This window comes from Pestalotiopsis fici (genome assembly GCF_000516985.1).
Source record: "Pestalotiopsis fici W106-1 unplaced genomic scaffold PFICI_Scf_10, whole genome shotgun sequence".
In the NCBI taxonomy this organism is placed as follows: Eukaryota; Fungi; Ascomycota; class Sordariomycetes; order Amphisphaeriales; family Sporocadaceae; genus Pestalotiopsis; species Pestalotiopsis fici.
The window spans coordinates 2,175,216-2,198,867 of NW_006917100.1; the positions used below are offsets into that span (position 1 = coordinate 2,175,216).

The 23,652-nt window shown below is 51.2% G+C and overlaps 8 protein-coding genes across 8 annotated transcripts; 2 read left to right on the forward strand and 6 right to left on the reverse strand.

The window, feature by feature from the left end:
• Positions 1–435: 435 nt before the first annotated feature.
• On the reverse strand, positions 436–1,525 carry PFICI_12905 (uncharacterized protein; the record flags this gene model as incomplete). The annotated part of the gene is made up of 2 exons (XM_007841486.1): positions 436–1,370; positions 1,441–1,525. The coding sequence occupies 2 exons, from the start codon at positions 1,523–1,525 to the stop codon at positions 436–438; spliced, it is 1,020 nt and encodes a 339-aa protein (XP_007839677.1).
• A 4,310-nt stretch (positions 1,526–5,835) lies between these two features.
• On the reverse strand, positions 5,836–7,179 carry PFICI_12906 (uncharacterized protein; the record flags this gene model as incomplete). The annotated part of the gene is made up of 1 exon (XM_007841487.1): positions 5,836–7,179. The coding sequence occupies one exon, from the start codon at positions 7,177–7,179 to the stop codon at positions 5,836–5,838; it is 1,344 nt and encodes a 447-aa protein (XP_007839678.1).
• A 66-nt stretch (positions 7,180–7,245) lies between these two features.
• On the reverse strand, positions 7,246–7,443 carry PFICI_12907 (uncharacterized protein; the record flags this gene model as incomplete). The annotated part of the gene is made up of 1 exon (XM_007841488.1): positions 7,246–7,443. One exon carries the CDS (start codon positions 7,441–7,443, stop codon positions 7,246–7,248), a length of 198 nt encoding a protein of 65 aa, XP_007839679.1.
• A 1,878-nt stretch (positions 7,444–9,321) lies between these two features.
• PFICI_12908 (uncharacterized protein) lies at positions 9,322–11,393 on the forward strand (the record flags this gene model as incomplete). The annotated part of the gene is made up of 3 exons (XM_007841489.1): positions 9,322–11,098; positions 11,180–11,328; positions 11,385–11,393. 3 exons carry the CDS (start codon positions 9,322–9,324, stop codon positions 11,391–11,393), a joined length of 1,935 nt encoding a protein of 644 aa, XP_007839680.1.
• A 220-nt stretch (positions 11,394–11,613) lies between these two features.
• Positions 11,614–13,280, reverse strand: PFICI_12909 (uncharacterized protein; the record flags this gene model as incomplete). The annotated part of the gene is made up of 3 exons (XM_007841490.1): positions 11,614–12,375; positions 12,429–12,881; positions 12,939–13,280. The coding sequence occupies 3 exons, from the start codon at positions 13,278–13,280 to the stop codon at positions 11,614–11,616; spliced, it is 1,557 nt and encodes a 518-aa protein (XP_007839681.1).
• Positions 13,281–17,522: 4,242 nt separating this feature from the next.
• On the forward strand, positions 17,523–18,908 carry PFICI_12910 (uncharacterized protein; the record flags this gene model as incomplete). The annotated part of the gene is made up of 4 exons (XM_007841491.1): positions 17,523–17,712; positions 17,769–17,825; positions 17,884–18,223; positions 18,293–18,908. The coding sequence occupies 4 exons, from the start codon at positions 17,523–17,525 to the stop codon at positions 18,906–18,908; spliced, it is 1,203 nt and encodes a 400-aa protein (XP_007839682.1).
• Positions 18,909–19,117: 209 nt separating this feature from the next.
• PFICI_12911 (uncharacterized protein) lies at positions 19,118–20,284 on the reverse strand (the record flags this gene model as incomplete). Its single annotated transcript, XM_007841492.1, has 3 exons — positions 19,118–19,231; positions 19,364–19,915; positions 19,973–20,284. The coding sequence occupies 3 exons, from the start codon at positions 20,282–20,284 to the stop codon at positions 19,118–19,120; spliced, it is 978 nt and encodes a 325-aa protein (XP_007839683.1).
• Positions 20,285–21,289: 1,005 nt separating this feature from the next.
• PFICI_12912 (glutamine--tRNA ligase) lies at positions 21,290–23,243 on the reverse strand (the record flags this gene model as incomplete). Its single annotated transcript, XM_007841493.1, has 2 exons — positions 21,290–22,608; positions 22,682–23,243. 2 exons carry the CDS (start codon positions 23,241–23,243, stop codon positions 21,290–21,292), a joined length of 1,881 nt encoding a protein of 626 aa, XP_007839684.1.
• Positions 23,244–23,652: the final 409 nt, after the last annotated feature.

Below are 23,652 nucleotides of genomic sequence, written 5' to 3' on the forward strand. Positions count from 1 at the left end.
GTGGAAAGTATAATATACAATCACCACTTCAAGAAGTTTCTACGTGGACTAATGCATGCCAAGAGCAACGCAAATAGTCAAATGGTTCAAATGTAACATTTCTAGAGTCCATTTCATTTCTAACCATTCTGGCCTCCTTTAAGATTATTTCTTGTCGCATAGCGATATCAAGCACGCGATAATCAGATTTATGAAATCTTGAATTGAGAACTTTAAATAAACAAATAATATCTATCACAAGACGCTGGGGTGTAGGTAAACAAGGTTTTTTATTCAATGGTGCACTAAAACATGCGGGTATCATGCCATGCGTATGCCCAATTCGTGTGATGAAGCGTAAAAATCTTTTATCCTCCTCCTCCTCCTCTCTCTTTCTCTCTGACTCTCACTTTCTCTCTGACGTCTCAACGGGGGGGAGATGCCGATACGCTCATCTTACAGGAAGAAGGCGGAGATGGCGGCCAGGAGAAGGCCAGCAACGGGGGCAGACTGGGCAACGCCGGCAGAGGTGGCAGTGGTGCCGGAAGCAGAGGAGCTCGAGGACGAAGAAGTGCCAGAGCTGGAGGAGCCAGAGCTGGAAGAGTTGGACGAGGTGGAGGAGCCGGTGCTGGAGGTGCTGCTGATGCTGCTGCTCTCGGTCTCGTTGACAATGACGGCGTCGGGCGAGTCGAGGACGATGCTGGTCCAGTCGCCGGTCAAGTCGCCGTAGGTGTAGGTCGAGGCCGGGTTGTAGTTGACAATGTCAATGGACTGGACGTACATGGTGAAGGGGCCGTCGTCGTAGTCGGTCTCGCCGCCGGCCCACTCAATGGTGCCCTCGCTGCCGCTGTCGCTGGCGGACCAGGAGCCGAGCTTGATGCGCATGGGAGTCTGGGGGTAGTTCTTGCCGTCGACGGCATCGGCGTACTCTAGGGTGCGGACGGCCTCGCCGTCGATCCACCAGGTGGTGTAGGCCGAGGTCCACTCGATGGTGTAGTTGTGCCAGTTGTCCTGAGAGTCGCCGACGGTCTCGTAGGTGCCGCGGTCGTACGAGGTGGTGTTGCCCTTGCCAAAGTAGTTGGTCTGGACCTCGTCAATGTCGCCGCCGAGCCACTCCCAGTCAATCTCGTCGAGGTCATCCGACTCCAGGATCACACAGCTGACAATACCAGTTCCGGGGGAGGCCTTGACAACGGCGGAGATGGTGCCGAAGAAGACGTAGAACTCGGACTGCATCGTAGGGGCGTCACCAGACTCGGTAATGGTGAAAGAAAGACCATTGTCGTCGTAGCTGGCATCGCCATAGGTCATGACCCAGTCAGAGCTCTCACCGGAGGTGAAGTTGACCGAGTAGGTCGATTGGTTCAAACCAACATCCGAGGGGCAGGTGGCTACATTATTCTTGTTAGTCACGGCTTATTTCTTGGTAAAGATGTAACACTTGAATTCTTGTCTTCTTACAGTTTTCAGTTGGGTTACAGTCCGTGTAAGTCTGGGCAAGGGCCACAGCGGGCAGGAGGAAACCTGCCAAACGTACGTACTGCATATTGTTTGTGGTTGAACGAGTGTGCGAAAGAAGAATCAGGGAAGAAAGTTAGCGAATGACTGGTTTGTGAAACTGAAGACACAAGGACAAGCAAGTAAACGAGAAGAACAGTAAAGAGTCGTCGTTGCAAAGAGTCTCAAGGTCCCATATGTAAGGGGTTTCAGGGGACCTGTGCTTGCGATGGGGTCTGGTTCCAAATTGACTTTCGTGCTATACACTGAGTCGGCCGCTGTGCACTACACGCATTTTCGCCGCCACATTACGATCCATCCTTTTTTGTCCCTCGGCGGGCTCTTTTGGTGGACCGTTCGAATGATCAGTTAGTGTCCATAGTAGTGAATCAGTTCCAATCCATTTTTTTCCACACGCCAATCCATCAGAGCCATTCACCATTCTCACCTGACGGCAATCCTGTGCCATTCTTGATACTGGGCAAACGTGGAGATCTCGGACTGACTGCGACTGGGCAGGGATCTCCTTGCTTTCGGATTGGTGATAGTTGCGTTTGTGTCCACGTACGCATGTGGAGCTTGGCAAATTTGACCCACCGTGGGCCAAATCGTCAGTCCTGATTGCCAAAAGAGACCAGGACGAATATGATGAACTGGAGGTGAGACAGGGTATACCTCATATTGGGCCATTTAAATTGTTCGACGAAGGTATGAAGATCTGGGTTGGTTTAAAAAATGGCACAGACTTCAACCAGACATTGCCTGCCAATGGGTATGGGCAAAAGGGCATAGTGCACCCGTACTGCTGATTCGGGCATACGGTATGCACCAACCACTCACTGTAGGATGCACGGCACCATACATCAATGATACATAGAACCTACAGTACCTAGTACCTCAAGGTAGCTCGGGAATACTACTGGCTAGGATATATGTCATTTGTTTTCATGGTTCCTGAAGCTGACCAAAGTTGACTTAGTAAAAGCTTAGCATGCGCATCCACATTCCAGAAAGAGGGTCTCTTGGGTGCTGCGGCACTGCTGCTGCGACCTGCACGTCGATTTCTCGCCGCTGTGCTAGCTTCGTCAGGATCTCTCAACTGGAGATCCAATGCCTGTTCTCCCCTGGCTGGCAGTCTGATCTGCGGCTCCGACAGCAAGGCGGCCCCCCTTTGTATCGATTTCTTCAGGCAGCTCAGGTGTGTAGAATCTCGTATTTGCCAAGACTATTTTATTTTTGCAATTACAATCGTGGTGGTGCAGTGCTTTCGGATCTCTGCTGTGCCGCCCGTCGATATCGCCGAGTGGCCCAAGAGACAGACTTGGTAAGAATGACCTCGATACCAAGTACACATTGCAAACTTCCAATGGCCAGTACTACAATGTATTGTCTGCTGACGGAATTTCAAACGCACCCCAGTTTGCCCAGCATTCCCAGCTGCCTACTAACACTGCTAGCTGGCCACCGCCGACCTCTTATAGTGCATATCAGACAACTCGTCATCTCAGCAGAGTCCACGTCAACAAATGGTCGTCCATCTTTCACAGCTTTTTATGGATACGGTGAGATACCGTATCTACGATCTTCCACGCAAAGAAGATTCTAGGGCCCATCACCCAAAGTAGTAGCATCTCAGGCACATTCTTCCCGATCGAATTTGCCGACTCGGATAGCGATCAAGGTCACATAAGGTTATGTCAAGTCATTATTTTTTTCCTTTCTCTTTGCCCCGTCCGTCACTTTAGGTAGGAAAGGTAGGATTCCGCCGCCCCGTTTACCAGGACGTTGGACCCCTGAGGACGACACCCCGCCGGTCTAAAATGCTTGGCACCGACCGTTTTTTTACTCAATAGTCTGACAGGAGACATCTCCGCACACCTTTTCTACTTCCGACATTGAAATTGATATCATATCCAGCTTGCTTCACCATCGACTGACTGCCAGTGATGCTTCCAAAGGAGAGGAAGCACATTGGATGCTACTTGCCCTTCCGTTGATTCTTCATGTACGATGATGGAACGCAGCGTCTCGGATTTAATCTGGAAACTGAGCCAACGATATACATACGGACAAACCGATGCGACGTCTCCTTCCCCAGAAATTCTCGTGATGGCAACAGAAAAAGATAAGGGGAACGTGAGCTCCTGGCAAGTCTCCGCTTCTGATATTAGTGGGATGGGCCGTGTCATGTCTAGTACTATGATCAAAGTGAGGGAGCCTGTGCAGAGCTTCGAGATATGGCTCCCTCCTCGCTACTATCTTGTATTCTGGCAGCTTTGATTTCAGTTCTGAGCGTGATCATTGACTTTCTTTCAGCTGCGAATCATCCGGCGAACGACAGCAGCCTTGCCACTACTATGCCGCTCCGCTACGGTCGCTCTAGTCTCTGGTAAACTCGCACGTCATTGAGTTGCCGGTTGCTTGGGACGTGCCGACGCCGAAACTTTGGGTGCTCTTGGGTGGCCTAGCCACCCATTATTAGTCATGGTGCCTCCCCAGTCTCGGGTATTCCACGCCCCCTCCATCAGTCCCGTACGTAATGGTACGATTCCGTCAGAGACATCTCAATCACGATGGCTTCTGCTCGGGTTTGATCCATCGCCATGTGTCTCGCTACTTGCAGAATACTGACTCTCGCTCAAAGTTTGGATCCGCCGTCTCCAATGAACCTTTGAGAGCGATTACCGCACCAAGATAATGCATATTATTTGGCGCCTAGAGCAAGTATACCACAGACTTTGTGCAGCTCAGCGCGAAGACTATATCAGGACATCCTGCACGTATCTACGACTACGTATCGGACGGAGATAGGTAGACTAGTTAGTCTGGCACCGGGTGCAGCCGACTTTGAAAGGAGCAAATGCCAAATCCCACACAGCTTCTCGCATCAAGGTCCATCCCGGGGCGGAGCTTCACCGTTGGAGAGCCTGTCCGCCTCCACATTTACTTATTCACAGGACATGCTGGCATGGAAGTCAGTCGTTGATGGTCTGAGGGGTCGAGCGTCTCGATATTGAGCTGGGCAACAGCGCTGATGCACAAGAGGACAGCCTGTGAGAGTGCGCCATGATGAACCTTAACTCAATAGGCAGCGGCGCCATCGACAACAACAAGTGTTAAGTTACTCCCAATTGCGGAGATGGTCAGCTTGGATTCTCTCGTACAAGAAGAGTCTCAAGGCAGTATCAGATGGGAAGTTTTGACAGCTGAGTTTTCAGCCATTATCCCTGAACCTCTTGGAATGAAACCAATCCTTGTCCTGGTCAATAGCAGGTTGGTTCTCTCGTGGGGTCGTGGTCCCAGAGCTAGTTGTCAGCAGTGATTAACTCTAGGCGTATCGTCGTCCAAAATATCGGCTGCGCCAGCCACGAGGACAGCCACGAGAACAGCATCAGTCCATTCGTGTTATTGCCCGCGCATATCTGGCTAATCAATCGTTTGCAAAGAACGTTACTAGGCTCAGATACCGGGACTCCGTGGTCCCAGCCTCTGCACTAGGCTGATAACCAGCCTGTCTTGGGGCCTTTCAACAGGCCCACTTCCAACTCTTGTCTAGTTTACCCAGAGACTTGAAAATTTTCTTTATACATCACAGATGATAATGAAAATATTTGCAACGACAAGCGTTGAGATCTTCACAGCCCGGTTAGCTCAATCGGTAGAGCGTGAGACTCTTAATCTCAAGGCTGCGGGTTCGACCCCCGCATTGGGCTCAATTCCCAGTGCATCTCAGTTACTGAGATATCTCGACCTTCTTTTTTTGCTGATTTTTTGGCTCAGTCACAGATCTTTTGTGTACTATGTACGACTTGCGGAAGCTCCGGGTGGGTCCGGGGGGCTACCAGGCCTTTTCCGGACAGAAAGATAAAAATCCGAGACGGGAGATCGTCTTGCAGCTGGTATCCAGAAAAAGTTTATTTTTTGTTTGTTTTCCGTATTGTCCATTCCAACAGTTTGCATTCATGAATCCAAGGTTTGCTGCCGATATCCCGAGGGCTGGTATCCTACGCTAGGTGCCCAAGATCAAGTTTTCTTAAACCCCCGAGGCGGGGGCACGTGGGATCGAGACCAATTTAGCGTTGCGGCGGATAGTTTTCTTTTAGATCCAGAAAAACACTTTGTTGTGATTGGGCTGCGCCGACACGGTTGTCGCAAGCCAAGTTGATCTTCTTGATCGTATTGCGACCATGATGACGACGATCGGCTGTTTATTGTGCTAGCAGAGTATTTCGTCTTGACGTTGCTGGCCAACGACGCTGAAACACAGCCACAGAACATGTTCGCAATCCTGCCCAAAGTCGTCATGCCTCAGCCCCCACCCCCCCCCCCCCCGGCCCGCAAAGCAGCTTCATTATTGGCTCAGTTCTGGGCTGTGGTATTGTCCGTCTCGTGTTCAAATCGACTGTCTTCTTTTCGACAGATGAGGTTCCAGCTGGACTCAAAGTCGAAAGCTTGGTGCAATTGAACTGACGCAGCAAAATCGTTTCGCTTCCCGTACTCGGTGTCAAGTTGAATCACCGTCCTCACCGTCCATTGGTGATCTTTGCCAACAGTCTTGACACACCAGTCGAGCCGCCGTTGGTAAAAATCTTTCAAGTCTTGATACGTGCCAATACGCTCTATAACTTGGCACGTGATGGCGAAATATTGACTGGTGGTGAATTGGTCAATCTCTTCAGGCTGCGACTCGACCTCGCGACCAACTTCGTCCAGGATCTGCTTGGCCTCTGCAAATCTGTTGTTGTGTTGGTAAATAGAAGCCAGCATCTCTTTGGCCCAGCACACATAGGACGTTGTATCTGAGTCGCCTTTTGCCTCTTTCAAACGAATAGCCTGCGCTATGTCGGCTTCCGCCTCCTCAATGGACATGCTCCCGTAACAGTGCGTTTGTCGCGCCGTGTCGATCCGTTGATTGATTAGGAATTCAGCATCCTCTGCAAAATAGGTTGCGAGCAGTGCGAGCTGCGCCTTGATCACTACAGCCGCGGCCGTACGGATCTGGTCCATCCCAAGTGGCATGAGCGATGTCCATATTCTCGAAAATGGGTGAGCGGGTCCTAGACATGCTCTGCACAAACCCGCGATATATCGAAGAATTACGTGCGCAAGATCTAGTCTCTCGAGCGAAAGACGCAGAAATATCGAGTATGTTTCTATGATTAAGAGTGGGTGCTCCTTTTGTATTAGTGACTTGTAGTTCTTGAGACAAATGTCAATCATTTGAAAACCTTGCTTCATCTTTCCATTTCTGATCATAACGAGGCCGTTAAAGATCTTGTTATGCCAGACCTCGGAGTAGTCCTCCAACACGATATTCCAGGTTCGGTCCCATATGGAGGTCTGTACTCTGTTCCGCGTGTAATCAAGGACAGCCGCCAGACAGCTCTCAATGTACCTGAACTGTGCGGGGGCATCAATGCTCGTGGCCACGGGCGAGGGGCTGACGGTCCGCGATGATGAGAGCTCGAGGGACATGGTCCGGGAGCGCGAAAGGAGGGACTTGTTGTCGGCCGCCGCCAGGAAGCTGTACTCGCGCGGCAGCCTCGTCTGCAACTCGTGCTTCATGCTGGCCGGTCCCGGGACGCGGCCGCGGATCACGGGCAGCGTGGCCTTGCCCCGCGATGCCTCCCACAGTGCTTTTCTGACTTTGCCGGCCGAGAGGTTCTTGGTCAGGCCCCAGAGCTTGATGCGATGTTTATACATTTTCTGCCTTTTCGAGGAAGGACAATGTCAGCTTGCTTCCTGAATTAACAGAATGTGAGAGAATTCCTACGTGGCGTGAAGATGATGCTCTTTTTCCATGATCTCAGAGACCTCTCTTAAAGTCTTGCCCTGATCCCAATACAAAGCCGTGATTCTTTCCTTGTGCAACTCCCAATCTTCCAGTGTGGCCCATCGACGCCCAGGAGCGCCACCGCCGCCTGCTGAATTCCGCGACATGTCGCTGACATGGATCCTCTCCAACATGGCGTCTCCTTATTGAAGCGCAATGCCTCATATGTATGACTTTGTGCCTGATATCATGAAGCTGAACCATGAGATGGTGATGAAGTGGGGGGGTTTGTTAGCAGTTCCAAGAGATGCCCTTTTCCCTTATCGGCGAGCTGGGCGAGAACCCTGTCAAAAGCCTCACGATGCAACATAAAGCGCCAAGACATTTGTGAATACTACTAGGTAAGAAATGTGATCAGCGCCAGCTATGCGCAATCTCGAGCCCGGCAGTTTGACTCGTCCCCAAAAAGCCAAGCATCTTATGATCGAGTCTGGCGCCGTTCTGCCAATCACCACCAAGCGCCAGAGTTGGGGTCGCAATACAGGTATTTAACAAGGGACTGGCACGGGTGGATGCTGCTTCCAGTCCCTTGGGCGCGGGGTTCGGGAAACCCTCCTTCACTCTTACCAGGGGTTGGATCCTATCCCAATGATGCTACTCCAGGAGGGAGTTGGCGGGGTTTGTTCGGATGCAACATGATTTGACACTTGGGTTTTGTTACCATCATGGTTTGGTTGTGTGCCTAAGCACCTCTGGTGGCAACGCAGCGTGGTTCCAAATTTGGAGGTTGCCAGAGGCTTATGCGGTCAGACACTGGCCTGACTGAGACTGGCCAAAGATTGACGATCGCGGCCGAGTAAAGGATAATCATGGCTTCTACATCTGACTCATATGACTGATTAATGTATTCCTTTACAATGGTTGCGCAGTCTTTATCATTACCAATCTGCATAATTTAAAGGCTTTCATTGATTTTATACTCATCGAAATGGTCTTTACTGTCTTGTAGACCGCAACAGGTGCCAACGCAGAGTACATTGGGTTTAGCATTGACTCACTTTTTTACTACTAGATGATTGTCACAATACTTGATATTTCCCATTTAGGAAAACGGCGTTTTTGCGGCAAGAATGCTTACCCGAAGTCAGTGACACAAGACACTGAAATCCTCAGATTCGTCTCTGTATATTATGGACGTGAAACTCGTTTCTACACTCACCGCAAAATATTTACAATGTCATTTATTTTAAACAAACGCAATTAGTCAACGTACAAGCTGTTTTCCTCAGTGAAACATTGCCAGCATGGCTTCTCAAGGTAGAGTGGCATAGCGCTTCCCTCATTCATTACTGGGGCTGAGTGCATCAAGGCTGATCTATCTAACAGAGCAGAAGCAGCATCAAAGTGCACAGAGACCTGGCGATAAACATTCAAATCCAAAAGTTGGTACATTCAAGATGAGCGATATTACTACTTCGCGGGCCGGGCGCATTGCTCTGGTTGGGGCGTTTGTGGTATTGGCGACTGCTGAAACGTTGACATATTGGACCGTTGGACCAAAGATATTCGGCAAGAAATCAAGCGACGAATGAGAGGTCGGTTGTGGACAGACTCAAGCAACCAACGGTACCTGGCCGTGTTAACTCCATTATCATATATAAACTCTCCGCTTGATCAGCTACAATGAAGCTATTACCTATTAGGTAGTTGCGTGTATTAATAGTATCGATCACTTGCTTTCTATATAATCCCATTCGTAGTGACGAGAACAAGACTTATATATACCATGAATATTATGCCAAAAGCAAAATCTGCTATAACTTCCGTGGCCAAAGTCCTTTCGGGAGGGAACCGCGGTCTTTGGCCGGTGGGGTTACCTTCCAGAGATGCAGTTATATTCGTGTTTATAATGGTAACAGCCAAGACTCTATAACTTTATGATCACCTTCCTAGTTGGTCTGCGACGCGTAAGTTGCAACTTTGGAGCAGTTATAGTCTTGAATGCATTTATTCAAAGTAGACTTCCACTTGAAATGTGAATTGGATGCTTGGAAACCACCACAACCGTAACTATGCATGCGCGCATACTGAATCTCTTTGCTGTCTTTGCACAGCTTTGTGCAGCGTACCCTCATTATGGAAACAAGAATACGGAAAATGCGCAAAAGACACGAAGTACTAGATGGGCTTCCTCACAAGACAAGAAAGGCGTTTTCTTCTTGAATCGCATTGGTCCGACAGGAGGCTCCCTCTACACCGCAAATGCCGACGGCACGGAGGAACAGAAACTGTTCGGCAACTCAACGTCGTTCTTTGACTATCACGGCTCCATCTCGCCGGATGGGAAATGGATCTCCTTTACCAGTGAGCGTGTCGGGGACGGCCAAGCCGATATCTACCGCGTACCTTTTGGCGACGAAATGGGTACAAATGTCGAGTCCATTGCCGCTACCGAACACGTCGAGGATGTTGCCGTCCTCAGCCCCGACGGGTCGAGAGCTGCCTTTGTCTCTACCACAGATGGCTACCGCGCCAATATCATTGTTCAAGACCTGCAGACTGGAACACAGCTCAAGCTGACCAACAATGACGACATTAGCGGCAATGCCAACAGTAGTAGTCCCAATGGATACTTTCGCCCCGCGTGGTCCCCAGATGGCGAGTGGCTGGCCTTTTCGTCGGATCGAAACACCCAGTGGCTCGGATGGGGCAATGGTACAGGGTGGGAGCATACACAAGAGCTGGCCATCTATATCATCCGGTCCGACGGAAGCGGTGACCTTCGACAGGTCATTGCCAAGAAAGGGTATAGTCTGGGCTCGCCAAAGTTCTCGCCCGATGGCCAGCGCATCGTCTTTCACGAAATGACCGTCGAGAATACATGGAACGCCCACAGCATGAGTGTAGCCGACGCGGAATCGCAGATTGTTTCCGTCGAGGTTGACGGGACGGACAGAATCGACCACACGTGGTGGGCTGGACTCAAGGTATCTCCGCAGTTTGTGACGAATGATGTTATTGGCTACGTGATCAAAGCCGGGACGAGCGAGGGCGTCAACTATACATCCATCTCGGGGAGTGCCCCGGCCGATCTTGGTTACGCCCCATTCACACGCAAGTCGCTGCGCTCTCCCTGTTGGTCTCCCGACGGGAAGAAAGTCTTGTACGAAAAGATGAGTTATGCCAGCCGTACCATGGAACAGCCTCTCTACAGCTGGCAAGAGGAATGGGAATATCGCTTCACCGACGAGTTCCCAGCACTATCAAGGCAAGGAAAGCTGGCCGTCAATGGCAACGGCATCGTCACCATGAACCCCGACGGCACCAACCAGACCACCGTCTACAACCCACAGACCGAGCTTCCCGTCCCGGGCAACGCCAGCGTCCACGTGAGCGGCCAGGCCATGCAGCCCTCGTGGAGTCCCGACGGCGAGTGGGTGGCCTTTGGCGTGGGCGCGTTCTTCTGGTCGCGCGCCACCGGCACCGCCGTCATTGCCCGCGGGACCGCCAACGGGACCTACCAAGAGGTGCTCACGGACGGGGCCGTCAACTCGGGCTTCCCCAGCTACTCGGCCGACGGGCGGTACATAGTATACCGCGAGTGGGGTGCGCGTTATGGTCTGCGCCTCATTGATCTCCAGGACAAGAGCATCAGCTCCGTGACCACGGCGGTGGATAATCTCCCGAGCTTCTCCCCCGATGGCACGCGCATTGTGACGACTCGCCACGTCGACGGGGCCAACTATGATGTCGTTACTTTGAAGCCGGATGGAACAGATGAGCAGGTATTGACAGATAGCCTCGCTAATGATGGACACGCTGTGTGGACTGAAGATGGTCCGATTCTGTGTAAGTCTCTCTACCTTCTTCATTGACACTGCCATATTGCAAGTTTACCTCGAGCTGTATTTCCACTGACATGCACACCAGATAACACGGGTATGTTTGGCTTCAAGGACGAAGCGGCTCTTTACGATAGTACATTCCAGCCGTATGGCGTAATCATGCTCATGAACAGCGATGGAACCGACAAGCGAGTTCTGAGTGAGAGCTTGTGGGAGGACGGAATGCCGATATACGTACCAAACAAGTACTTGTTGTGGATATCATCCAAATGCATCTCATATTATCACAGTATTTATGATGAAACCAGTACACACATTATTTTTGCGACATGTGTCCTTGTGAACGTTGTTACTGAAGAAAGTATCCACTTATATAAGCTAATATCATTTCGATTTTGGAGTCCAAAGATTATATATCATATAAGTAGTGCTCTATATGCAGTCAAATGGTGTATCATGAATTATATACATGGAATTTTATTTTAATTGGACTCTTTCATGTCATAGAAGTGGCACCATCTAAGCACCAATCTTGAAACCACCGGGCAGGCGCGTCTGGAAGACTCTCTCGGGGTCGTACTTTTGCGAGATGGACAAGAGCTTGGCCTCATTCTCGGAGCCGTATCCAGCGTATATCTCCTGGAAACCGGCAGCATCGCCCATGTAGTTGAAGGCATCGTAGAGACCCGCAGCCTGCGTAGCCGCGTTGATGGCGGCCGTGGTGTTCTGCACCCAGGCGTCGACGGCGTCGGCGTACGAATCGCCAACCCACTCGACGACTTCAGCCCAGCACAGGTAGGTACCCTTGGAGCTGGGATCGACACCGAGAGCGTTACCGACGGGGTTGGCAGCCTCAGAACCGGCTTGCCAGAGAGAGCCAATGGGTTGCCAGTCGATGGAGACCAGGCTGATGTTCTCGAAAGGAACGGCGGCGTACAGGTCGGGCAGAGCATCGGAGAAGACCTGGTTAGTGATCTGGATACCCTGGAGGAGCTCCTCGTAGGTCTGGCCGACGGTGGTACCAGCGACAAAGATGTCGTTGATGTGGTCGGTCACAAGCTCTCCAGTGGTGACGGCAAACTCGTAGAGGGTCTGGAAAGCGGTAGTATCGGAGATGGTGGGGATGTCAAAGAACATCTGGAAGCACTCGGGATACGAAACGGTGGGGCTGTCGTAGAAGAGAATGACGGCAGCGACGGAAGAGTTCTCGGACGCGGCGACAACCTGGGGAACGATATGCGACAGGGGATCGGTGTTGTAAGCCGAGAAGTTGGCAATGGCCTATAGTATGGTAAGCTTTGATACATAAAAAATAAAGTTATACAGAAACTTACAGCAAAGAGATCCTCCAAGTAGTCCTCGGCGACACTGTAGACACCAGCCCATACTTGGGTGGATGTGAAGGTGCGCAGAGTAAAGCTGGTGACGATACCAAAGTTGCTGCTACCACCCTTCAGAGCCCAGAAGAGATCGGTGTTCTCCGAGTCGTTTGCAGTGACAATGGTGCCGTTGGCGAGAACAACCTCGTACTCGAGGACATTGTCAGCGGCCCAACCGTGCTGGTTGCCGTGGAAGTTTACGCCTCCAGCGAGAAGAAGGCCGGGCACACCGACCGGCGACAGACGACCACCAGCAACGGCCAGGTCATACTCGGCCAGAAACTCGTACACGGCGCCCCAGCGGAATCCAGGTCCAAGAGTCAGGGTGCTCTGGTCATCTGAAAGAGCAATGGAGCTCAGATTGGAGAGGACAGTGAGGAAACCGGAGTCGTCAATGTTGTTGGCTCCCTTTAGCCCGAATTAGCAGCCATTTGGTGTAATTTCAGAAGATGTATATTGACATACCTTGATGCCCATGTGACCACCACCACGGACGGCAAAATCAGTGTTTGTCGAAGTACTGATCACAATGCTGGTGGAAAGATCAGACGCAGACTCGGGCCGGAAGACGCAAGCCGGGCTAAGCAGCTCGGTGTTGGACCAGAACTGCGAAGTCTCGTATTCATAGACGTCATCGCCGGGGAAGAAGGTCTTTCCGGGGAACTTGATCTCCAGAGCGGCGCAACCTGCCACAGCCGACGAGTTGGCATCGTCGCGGGTAACGCAGGTTGCCTCGATCAAGGCGCTATGCAAGCCCAAGGCTGTAACGAGCTTGCACATGATGGATGTGGTCATCTTGGCCGCCATTTTTGGATTTGTCCCAGCAGCAAGCGAAAGAAATACACTTATAACTTGACTTGCTGACTGAGAGAGATTAAGATATTCACTGGCAAGAGAGGCGCCGTACCTATGGCCCTTTTGTAGATTCATACCTACCATAGTAATGATCGCCCCCCAGAGCCTTATTACCAGGGGAAGGGGTTCGTGCCACTGCTGCTATCGATAGTAGCTGCAAGGGGTTCTGGTACCCACTGAGGGAAAGAAAAGGAACCTCGGTCATGCTACATAGCGGTTGGTAGACTACAATTACTACCTAGGGTAGCGGGCCCGCAGAATTGGCGAGCAAGAGGAAGATGGGCCGACGCCGATGGAATCTCGACGGGCTCCGGGCGGGCGCGCACTTTGACCTTGATCAGGCATGGCATGATCCCCAAGTGGCCTAGGTGGGACTGGCGCTGCCATATAGTCGCTTGCGAACGGTCGGGAGAAAGAATATAGTCGTCGTCGAGCTGTTTTCTAGTTTCTGAGCATTATTGGCGACATAGCTCATGCCTGATGTAATCGAGATGATGGATCCCGCTAAGTCGAGGCCAGCCCAAGTGTACAATTCAGTTGTAAATTCCTGGCCTCGGAGGATACCGTTTAGGGTGCTGGCTGGCTGGGGCTAATGTCAAAGTCCACTATATTTTGGGGACCTTTCTGGAACAAAGATGCATATATTATCATCGTCGCAGCAACAGGGACACGCCGAGCAGTGACAGGCTATGTGCTTGGTGCTGTGATAATCAGATAATCACAATAATGAAGAGCAACGACATTTGCAGCCAAGGCGGGTTTCGGTGCGGGTGCGGCGTCAGGCTTTCACTCACCCCGCCGCCACCCAGTTTGCCTTGACGAAGTGGCGGCGGTGGTTATGGCGGGCCGAGCCCTAGTCCTCAGACCGTAGCAACTATTGATGCTTTAAATTGCCATTTTTGCACGTAGCTATTAGAGAAGTGAGAAATACGTACACTTGGGCTGTGAATATTCATGCGCCTCGTGTCCAGCATGGGCATTACTATAATTCTCTCGACCTAGACCTTCAGGGAACCGAGGAGATAGAGCCAGATCTGGAGTAGTTGGTTTTAAGCTGGCAGGCTGTGTACCTCCCTACGTACATTGCAGAGTAGCACTGGCAGATACTACAGAACTGCATAGGTAAGCCGATGACCAGGGTGTTCGGCTGCTTGCCCGGTAACTTGCCGCAGCCTCTACATAGTACGCCTCTACATAGTAGGGCCAAGGGCCTACTACCTAGTCGCCAGTCGTCTGATTCCTTGCCATCCCACCGGAAGCGAGTTGATACTTACGCAGTGTGATTATGAAGGGGTCGATCCACCGGGGAGAGAGCTGGCCAGTGTCCAGAAGCCGCCCATAGCTACAGTCTGATACCTGTGGCCGAAGTCCCGGCTGTGATTGGTAGACTCCCTCGTGCAGACAAAGAGGCAGAGAGAAAGGGAAGTGCGGCTTTGGAGTGCGCAGATGTTATATGTCCTTTCGGATGATGCCGCCACTTTGATGAAAAACGTTGGATCTGCAATGGGAGACTCGGAGTGTAGACCCAGCCGGGCGGGTGCCATCCACCTCTAGTTATATTCGACGACGGAGATTATTCCTTCAGGTTTTGACAAGCTACCGGGTCGCTGGTACACAATGCAGTGTCATGGGCGGCTGGGAGAAAAGAAAGTTGTGTGGCACAACGGAAAAAGCCACGCGGGTGGCAGCTCTCGCCTAAGCAGGCGTCCTACGAGAAACACAAATGTTGTGTGTACAGCAGGTAGATATTGTTACCAGCTGCGGAAATAATAATACTTGTTACCATTTTGGTTGGGGTCTTGCGAGTGCAACGTTGGACTCCGGAAACTCTGCACACATCCGAGGTCTCAAAACCTCAAGCTTTTACCATGTCCTGAAAGTGGATCTCCAAATAAAGTACAATAGGGCAAGGTACATTTTAGGTTAGTTGTAGATGATCATTGTCTTCCCCATCCGCCTTGTTTTCCTCTGGCCGCTGCGCTAACCTCCAAGAGATCATCGGGGCTCCTTCGTCTACTAGCAACCAAGTACGTAATTATATACCTCGTTTGGCAGCCAGCCAAGCCAGTTTCTGCATGTCTGCGCCTATGTGACCACAATATTTTGGACATTCAAATGGATGCTTATCACAAAATTGAAGCTAGGGGACCCCGAAGACCCGTCACACTGGATTGAGATCGCTGTGACCACCTATTTGGGTATCCCACGTGGCTAATGTGTGATGTGATGAGTTCCTGTGCCTTTTGGAGGGAGACACCCGGGACTGTCGGGTCCAGGGGGGGAAGAAGACTTCCGAAGTATACAGACAGAATTGCAGTGAATGTCGCAAGCCAATCGGCCATTATGCGGCAGCAGCTTCTACTAGCACACCTGGGCGTTTATAATAGCTTGTTAAGCATCTCGGGCACTATTCGCAAAGTCTACCGGCTGCGCTTCCGAGGACAAATGGCCGCGAAGCCGTTCTCACAAGTGTGACGACTACCTCTTGCCTAAGCAGGCTGGTAGACACACACCGTAAAACGCCACAGGGTCCATGAATGCTCAATCATCGTAGGCGCACCCAGAAGTCACCAAAGCTCTGCACATTAACGTCTGTAGCCAAAGTAGTTTGGTGGATTTTGTTTGTAAGAATTCATCTTATGCACTGCGTATGCTGACAGGGATAGGCTAAGTAACCGAACTGGATCTCCGCTGTGGACCCCCGGACTACTACATAGTGCTACTTTTTTTTTCTCCCTCGGTTTTTTTTTTTGATTTATTTCCCTGTTGCTTCCAGAAAGGCCGTCTTGTCCCAAGTGGAGGTTAGTCGACGGCCTTAACCCAATAAGTCATTCGTTGCGGAAACAGAAACGACGTGTGCTTCGTACAAGACAAGGGAAATAAACCACAAGGTAATGGTAGTCACTTGGTCAAACTTTGAGGCCATTGGGAGACCAAAAGTATAATAGCTTATTTGGTATAATTTGAAAGCTGCGGAATAACTCCCGCATTTGCTGAAAAAGGACATAAGAGACAAAGTGGACGTCTTGCACCGTGGAATTGGATCTACTAGTAGCCCTGAAGTGATGATCGTTGCCTTTCTTGTGTTGACAGCACTCGGGATCTTCACCGAACTAGTACTATGGTACTGTACATAGACGTGACATAACTTTTGAGTGGATATTCGATAGGGCAAAGCTTGTTGATGTTTTTTGCAAACGCCGTCGGAAGTACGAATGCATGAACTGCAAAGTAGCGCACCCATTCAGCATTTGTAAATGTCTAGAGTAAAAATTCTCCTATTGACCCCCCCTAATGCTCGCATATCCTTCAACACAACATCCCCCCTTATCCGGACTGCTGAATAAGGACATTGATTTAGCTCATAATTTGCAAAAACCAGGACCTCAGGGACCATCACCGTCGCGCGAAGGACGCGCGATAATGGACGCTATACTCCATAGGCCGGCCATACCTACATTCTCATGTCTGCAAGGATCCATTGAGATGGTGAAATTACTAGGGCACCCATGTGAGTCGTCATGGACTCCAGGGGACACGGGACACTCAACGTCAAGCGGGCCAGGGACAGAATGAATCTTTGGCGGGTCCAATGGCCTGATGTTTGCCGGCTAGACTTTGATTTTGATACCAATGGTGTATGAAGAGTCAAGACTGCTAGAATTCAACGGTGTCTCGCCGGTCTCAATACTACCTATCGAGACCGAAAGTGATTGTAATTGGATTGCTACCCCGGATACAGCCTCGCTTAGCTTAGCTGCTTGATACTATCTGAAGTTAAACGTTGTCCTTTCTTTGCTGCAGGAACCGATGCCGCGGATCTTGGCTTGGGAGGGAGGGTTGAAAAAAAAAAAAAAAAAAACCAGATAGCCAGTGTAATTTGGCGCACCCCGTACCTTGCGAGTGAGCAAGCAAAGCAGGCCTATGCCTCCCAGGCGGAATAACTTAATAGTCATTTCGCCCCAGATCTTCACACTCTCTTACCTATCTTGCTTGTTCCCCAGTTTCTCTTGTTCCCACGAAGCCCAGAGCGCTTTCGGGCTCGTCGTGTTGTCGATCGTTCCCTCACGGTCCGGCATTTGCTCTTACTCAACCCAAAAGGCTTTTAAAACCTACGAGGCTGCTGCTGTCCAGAAGCTAGCCTTCTGACGAGCGAGAGAGATCCCAAGCAGAGGGTGACAAAAAAAAAACAAGATGTCTGTGTATAATGGAGTCACATACGCCATGGCGGCGTCCGATGGCCAAACGCCGGATCAGAGCCACCCTTACGAAGCAGCGCCCTTGATTGTGATTACGGGTATTTTCTTACCTCTATCGGTCTTGACAATGGCCATCCGAATGTATACTCGGGTAATCATTTCCTCAAAGGTGGCCTTTGATGACTGTGAGCACATTAAAACCCCAACTTACACGGAGACTTTTTACTGACCATCGACCAAGTCCTGATGATATTAGCAATGATTCTCAACATAATAATGGTGGCGTTGATATTAGACAGTGAGTCTTTTTCTGCATCCGAAGTGTACAAGACACTTTGACTAACCATCGTCGACAGTGCTCAACTACGGCCTCGGAAAGAATATGTGGGATGTTCCCCTACAGCCTGACCTCTACCCGAATTGGATGGTCAGGAACGTTGTAGCTGCCATGTTTTTCTGTGCTTCGACGGGTGTGGCAAAGGGTTCGATTCTGCTGTTCTACCTGCGAATTTTCCCATCGAAAGGGATGAAGATTGCCATCTGGACCGTCTTTGCTTTTACGCTTGGATACTCGCTCGCCAGCGTACTAGTCAACGCCTTCAGTTGCAACCCAATCGCAGGCTCGTGGTCGTTGGAGGAGTCTCTGACGGCAGTGTGTATCAACCGCCCGGCTTTCTACTTCGCTCAGGCTGGCCTGTAAGTATATCGCAGAATATGTGAAACTCTCTCGACGTTGTAGAAGCTGACATATTGGGACTTTTAAAGGGGCATCGCCACCGACATCGCCACCGTCATTGTGCCGCTACCAGCTCTCAAATCCCTACAGCTTAGGACGAAACAGAAGATCGGAGTCGCCTTTATCTTGACCATGGGCGCCTTTGTCTGCATTGTCAGCATCATCCGCCTGAGCTCCCTCTACACCCTGCTCACGGACTCGAACCTGACCAAGAACACCGTCATTGCCCTCATGTGGTGCATCCTCGAGCTCAACCTGTCCATCATTGGCGGCTCCATCCCGGCGCTCAAGCCCTTTGCCCAGCGCTTCTTCCCCAAGCTGCTGGGCTCGAGCGGCGCCAGCAAGGGCCGCAGCACCTCGGGCGCCTACCCTCTGCCCTCGCAGTCGGCTCGCTACGGGCCCGGCAGCCACTTTTCCCGCGCGACCAACAACAAGTCCCAGATCGAGGCCGACGACACGGGCAGCGAAGAGTTCATCATGTCCAACCTCGCCGGGGCGCAAATCACCAAGACGGTACAGTTTGGCTACGCCGTCGAGGAGACGACGCTGGACGACAAGGACAGTCACCACGACGACAAGCCTGGCCACGTCAAGGGAAAGGATTCCAAAAGTTCGACCGACAGCACAAGTTATACGCCGCAATAATATGGCGTATGATACCACGAGCGACATTTACTATACGTGGATAGAAATCTTCATTACTTATTTGATTTGTCAAATATACCCCATTTCAAGTTTCCTAAACACCGCGGCTATTCCCAAAAATACACTTTCGTCCCTTATTAATGATACACTGTGCTCTTTCGCGTTACCTGATACAATTTCCCAAACACCTGGTGGTGCCGAGCCCGTGCTCAGTAGGTCAGAGGTAATGAGTGCTTTGAAAAGAAATGCATAATCCAGGAGCTCGCATTGAAGGCGGCTGTTACCTCGCCTTCGTTGTCGTCGTTTTCCAACAGACTGGGCCACTGGATGAGTCAAGACATGTCAGTTTCATTTATTTTGGCGGTAACAAGAGTAGACAAGAGGGAAGAAGAAGAATCTGACATCAGATTCCTCCGGCACACGCAAAAGATGATGATAGCGGGTTTAGTACTTACGTCATGCTCAATATTGTCACCATCATAGACCAAATTGACAAGTCCATTGCCCCAGGAGCTGTGGACGCCATTGTCGCTGTTGGCAATGGTGGTATTGGCCACCTCGCTGGCATTGAGATCATTGCGCTCGGCCCAGGCCTCGGCCCAGTGCCGGACGGCGGGCAGGCAATAGGTCCGCAGGCCGCCCTCGTAGTCAATTGTCGGATCGGCGCCGCCGTGGAACGCCAAGATGGGGATCCCGGACCGGCCGGCGTCGCAGGGTATCTCCACCGTCGCCGGGTCCGCGCACTCGGCGTCCGTGGTCAGCTGGCTGATGTAGTATGCGCCGCTCACGGGCGCAAAGGCGGCGATGCGTGTCGACAGCGTCGCGTGGCAGGCTAGTCGACCGACGAAGCCGCCGCCTTGAGACTTGCCCGTGGCGTAGATTCGGGACGTGTCAATGCACAGCTCTTCCTCGAGGGCGTCGAGCACGGCCGTCGTGAAGCCAAAGTCGTCGGCCTCATTGCCAGGTGCCCCTTCCCACGTGGTATGTTTTGGACGACTGGCACTACTCTTCACCACTTAAATTAGTCACAGGATTCTCATGGTGGTATTCCAGTTGTTTCTCACTGAAACGCCCTGCAGATATACTACAATATAGTTCTTGTTGAAGAAAGATGTTGTGAGTTCATCCAAGGCGACTTGCTGCTCTATCTGTCGGTTGGCTCCATGATACGAAAGAATTACGGGCGTCGGAGTGTTGGGATCATAAGAGTCTGGAAGAAAAACTCTATACCGACGGCTCGTAGATGTTGTATCACTGATTGTCACTGCGGTTTGGTTGTCGTTTAGAAGTCCATATGAGAGCGAAGGGGTCTGGCCGCAGCCTGAAGCCGCCAGAGCACCCGATGCAGCGAAAGAAAGAATTTGGAAGAAACGCATTTTTTCACACACAGAGTCCCTGCTGTTTGTCCTGATCAACCTCTATGAAGAACCTCTTTCTATAGAAGCTCACCCAGATTTAGCCTGTCTTGGCTATTTAACCATATAGCCATATCGTATACAATATACCATGTGCCCCCCACGTTGGAACACTACGGCCGCTCGATACGGCGGCCGTAAGGCAGTCAAAGTCAGTAAGTCATCAATACATAGGTAAGCTGAGTACATTATCGAGTCCTCATCCATGAAGTACGAGCCCTGCTGACATGGCATGACCAATAATGCAGTGCAATATGCCGTGTTGAAACACGCGCGTGAGCACGCATCCGGCGGTGCGTGGCCGATAATGACCTGCATGGCTTTCCGTGTTGGTTGCATACGGACCAAAAAGGATTGGCGATATATTGAGATACCGGGCTGAAAATAGGATGTAATACGCAGTAATGGAACTGCCCCTGTCCGGCCCCCAGCGGCCCGGCTAGTAAGCGACCGCCCACGAGCACACAGTCTTGTAATGAGATCCAATTTTCTCTTTTCTTTTCTTTGCATCGAACCCTGAATTTGCAATTGCCTTTTCACGAGAGGCGCATAGTAATGCCGTGGGTGCTGCTGGCTGATAACCCTCGTGAATGAGGCTGATTGGCCAGCGGCACTTCAGCCCACCCAACGTTGCGGTTGTGCGACGCGCCACATGCGAATACTGGTCATTTACGACGACACACCGACACGGCTAGGAGAAAAATATTGTTGGAGTGTCATATCGGCGATATTGATACCGGGATATTGATAGAAAAGGATGCGAAGCCCTCTTGCTGGTTTTATCGGAAGGCTACCGCGGGTAAGTCGGAAGTCAAAACAATTCTGACTATGTATCAATGTGGATCAATGACTCTTGTCGTTAGGCACGCATGCTTGGCTCATGTAGTTGAAGCCGCTCTAAAGAGTGAGCAACTGAGGAGAAATGCAGTGATATAATCTAGGCTTTGATTGTTTCATACGATTTCATTAGCCCTGGCTCTTACCGGCATCCTCCTTGAGCGATACGATCTTGTTGAGTACAATCTTATCGTCGGTGCTGTCCGAGTCTACTGCAAAGTATGCCACGCGCATTCCTTGGAAACGCACGCTCTCTGGTCCTCCCTTGCCGAGCTCGCTCTCACCAGCAGCCTCGGGCCAGGGTGCGCGTGCCTTGACCTCATCGAATCCAGATTCGATCAAAGCATCAGGGTACACGATTTCACTTTCTGGGTTGATGTCATTCAAGAAACCACCCTCGGCATCATCCGGCTTCTCGGACTTGAACAAGGAGTTGAACAGGCGAACCTCGACCTTGCGAGAGCCGGCCGCTGCCCAGTGAATAAATGTCTTGGGCTTCTTGGTTTCCTTGTCAAAAACAGCCCGAATCTCTGTCACCTTGCCAGTCGCCTCGTCCTTGCTGTAGGAAACGGCCTTGATGGGATACGGCGCCTGGAGAAGACCCACAGTCTTGTTGGGTGCAAGACGGAAGTAGTCCTTGCTGTCCACTTCGCGGAAGTCAGAGCGATCAATGTAGACAGTAGGCGTAAACTTGATCTTGTGAGATCCCATAGCGGCAATCTTTGGGTTGAAAGGCACGTCAACCTCGACCTCCTCGGCGCCTTCAATGACCACTGGGATGGGGTCAAGCACCAGCATGAGCCTGGGAACTGTCCTTTCCAAGTAGCGTCTGATGGTCTGGTCGAAGCGGGCAAGTTGAATCATGGTGGGTGCAGTGGTAATGCCAAGCTCATTGACAAATTCCAAGATAGCACCGGGCGGCACACCTCGTCGCTTGATGGCAATGAGAGTGTAGAGACGAGGGTCATCCCACGCACGGACATAGCCTTCCTGGACCAGCTTCATGATCTTGCGCTTACTCAAAACGGTGCCCTGGATACTAAGACGGCCGTACTCGCGCTGCATGGGCTGATGCTCGACCAGCTGCTTGTTCAGCCATTCGTAACTGACACGGCTCTGGACAAACTCGGTAGTACATAGAGAGTGGGTAATACCCTCGAAACTATCGCAAAGACAGTGCGTGAAGTCGTAGGTGGGATAGATGCGCCATGCATCTCCAGTACGGTGGTGCGGCTTCTCGAGGACGCGATAGGCAGCCAGATCCCACATCTGGGGGTTGCCGTCCGTAATGTCCATCTTCATTCGGAGGAATGCTTCCCTGGGCTTGTATTTGCCATCTCTCATGCCACGGAACTCTGACAGGTTGGTCTCGACGTCCTTCTCGGCGTGCTCACATCGGAAACGAGGACCGTGGTTTTCGCCACCACGCTGTGCTTTGATTTGCTCGTCTGTATCATGTCAAACGATCAGTGCTTGTTTCAAAGGACAAGGGGGCAAGTCCCAATTGACGGGTCTCCGTACCATTACAATGACAAACGTAAGCTCGGCCAAGCTCAATGAGCTTCTCGGCAAGATCGTACAGTCTTTGAAAGTTGTCACTCGAGTAGGTAATCTTGTAGGGGCTGAAGCCCAGCCATCTAACCATTTGCTCAATTGCGACAAAGTACTTTTCCTCCTCGGCCTCGGGGTTGGTGTCGTCATATCGCAAATAGCACTCGCCGCCGTGGTATTTCGCAAAGCCAAAGTTCACAGCAATGGCCTTGGCGTGTCCAATGTGCAAGAAGCCATTGGGCTCAGGTGGGAATCGTGTGACCACAGGCTTGACGGGTCGCTCAGCATGAACATCGGCGAGGAAGCCCTGCTTGAACATGGCCTCGGGGTCGAGACTGGGCTCGTCGGCCCTCTCCTTGGGCTTTGGTGCGGCGGCGGCAGGCTTGGGCGGTGCATTCTCCTTGTTCTTTGCGGTTAAGGCCTTCTTGGCCCTCTTCTTGGTGCGCTTGGCCAGTTCGTTCTTTGACACCATCTCGCCAGTCTCCTCGTCAAGCAGCAGCTTGGCCGTGGCTTCGGTGATGGCGTCCGCCATAATTACTGCTTTTCGTTTCGTGGATTGTGACGCAAAGTTTGGGATCTTTCAGACGACAGTCGACGGTCGTGGGATGAATGAGTTTTCGAAGATGGAAAGAAAGGTAAACGAAAGCCACAGCAACGTGCTGGGTAAAAGTTGCACAGGGAATACGATGAACGGCGGTGACTCAACTGTGAACAGCCTCAATTCAAAAAATAGCCCCAATGGAGGGGCAGCAACGAGGGGCACAACCAAACAGTCGCCGCCCAAACAGACTGAACCAAAGATAAGCCACTGATAAGCGTAGACTGGAGATTTATGCACAATTATGCTGAAACCATGTGCTATTATTAGTGCTTCATAAACTTGCTAAATTTGTGCACCCAGGTATTGACCTGTATGGGCAATCAATGATTCTTTTCCTTCA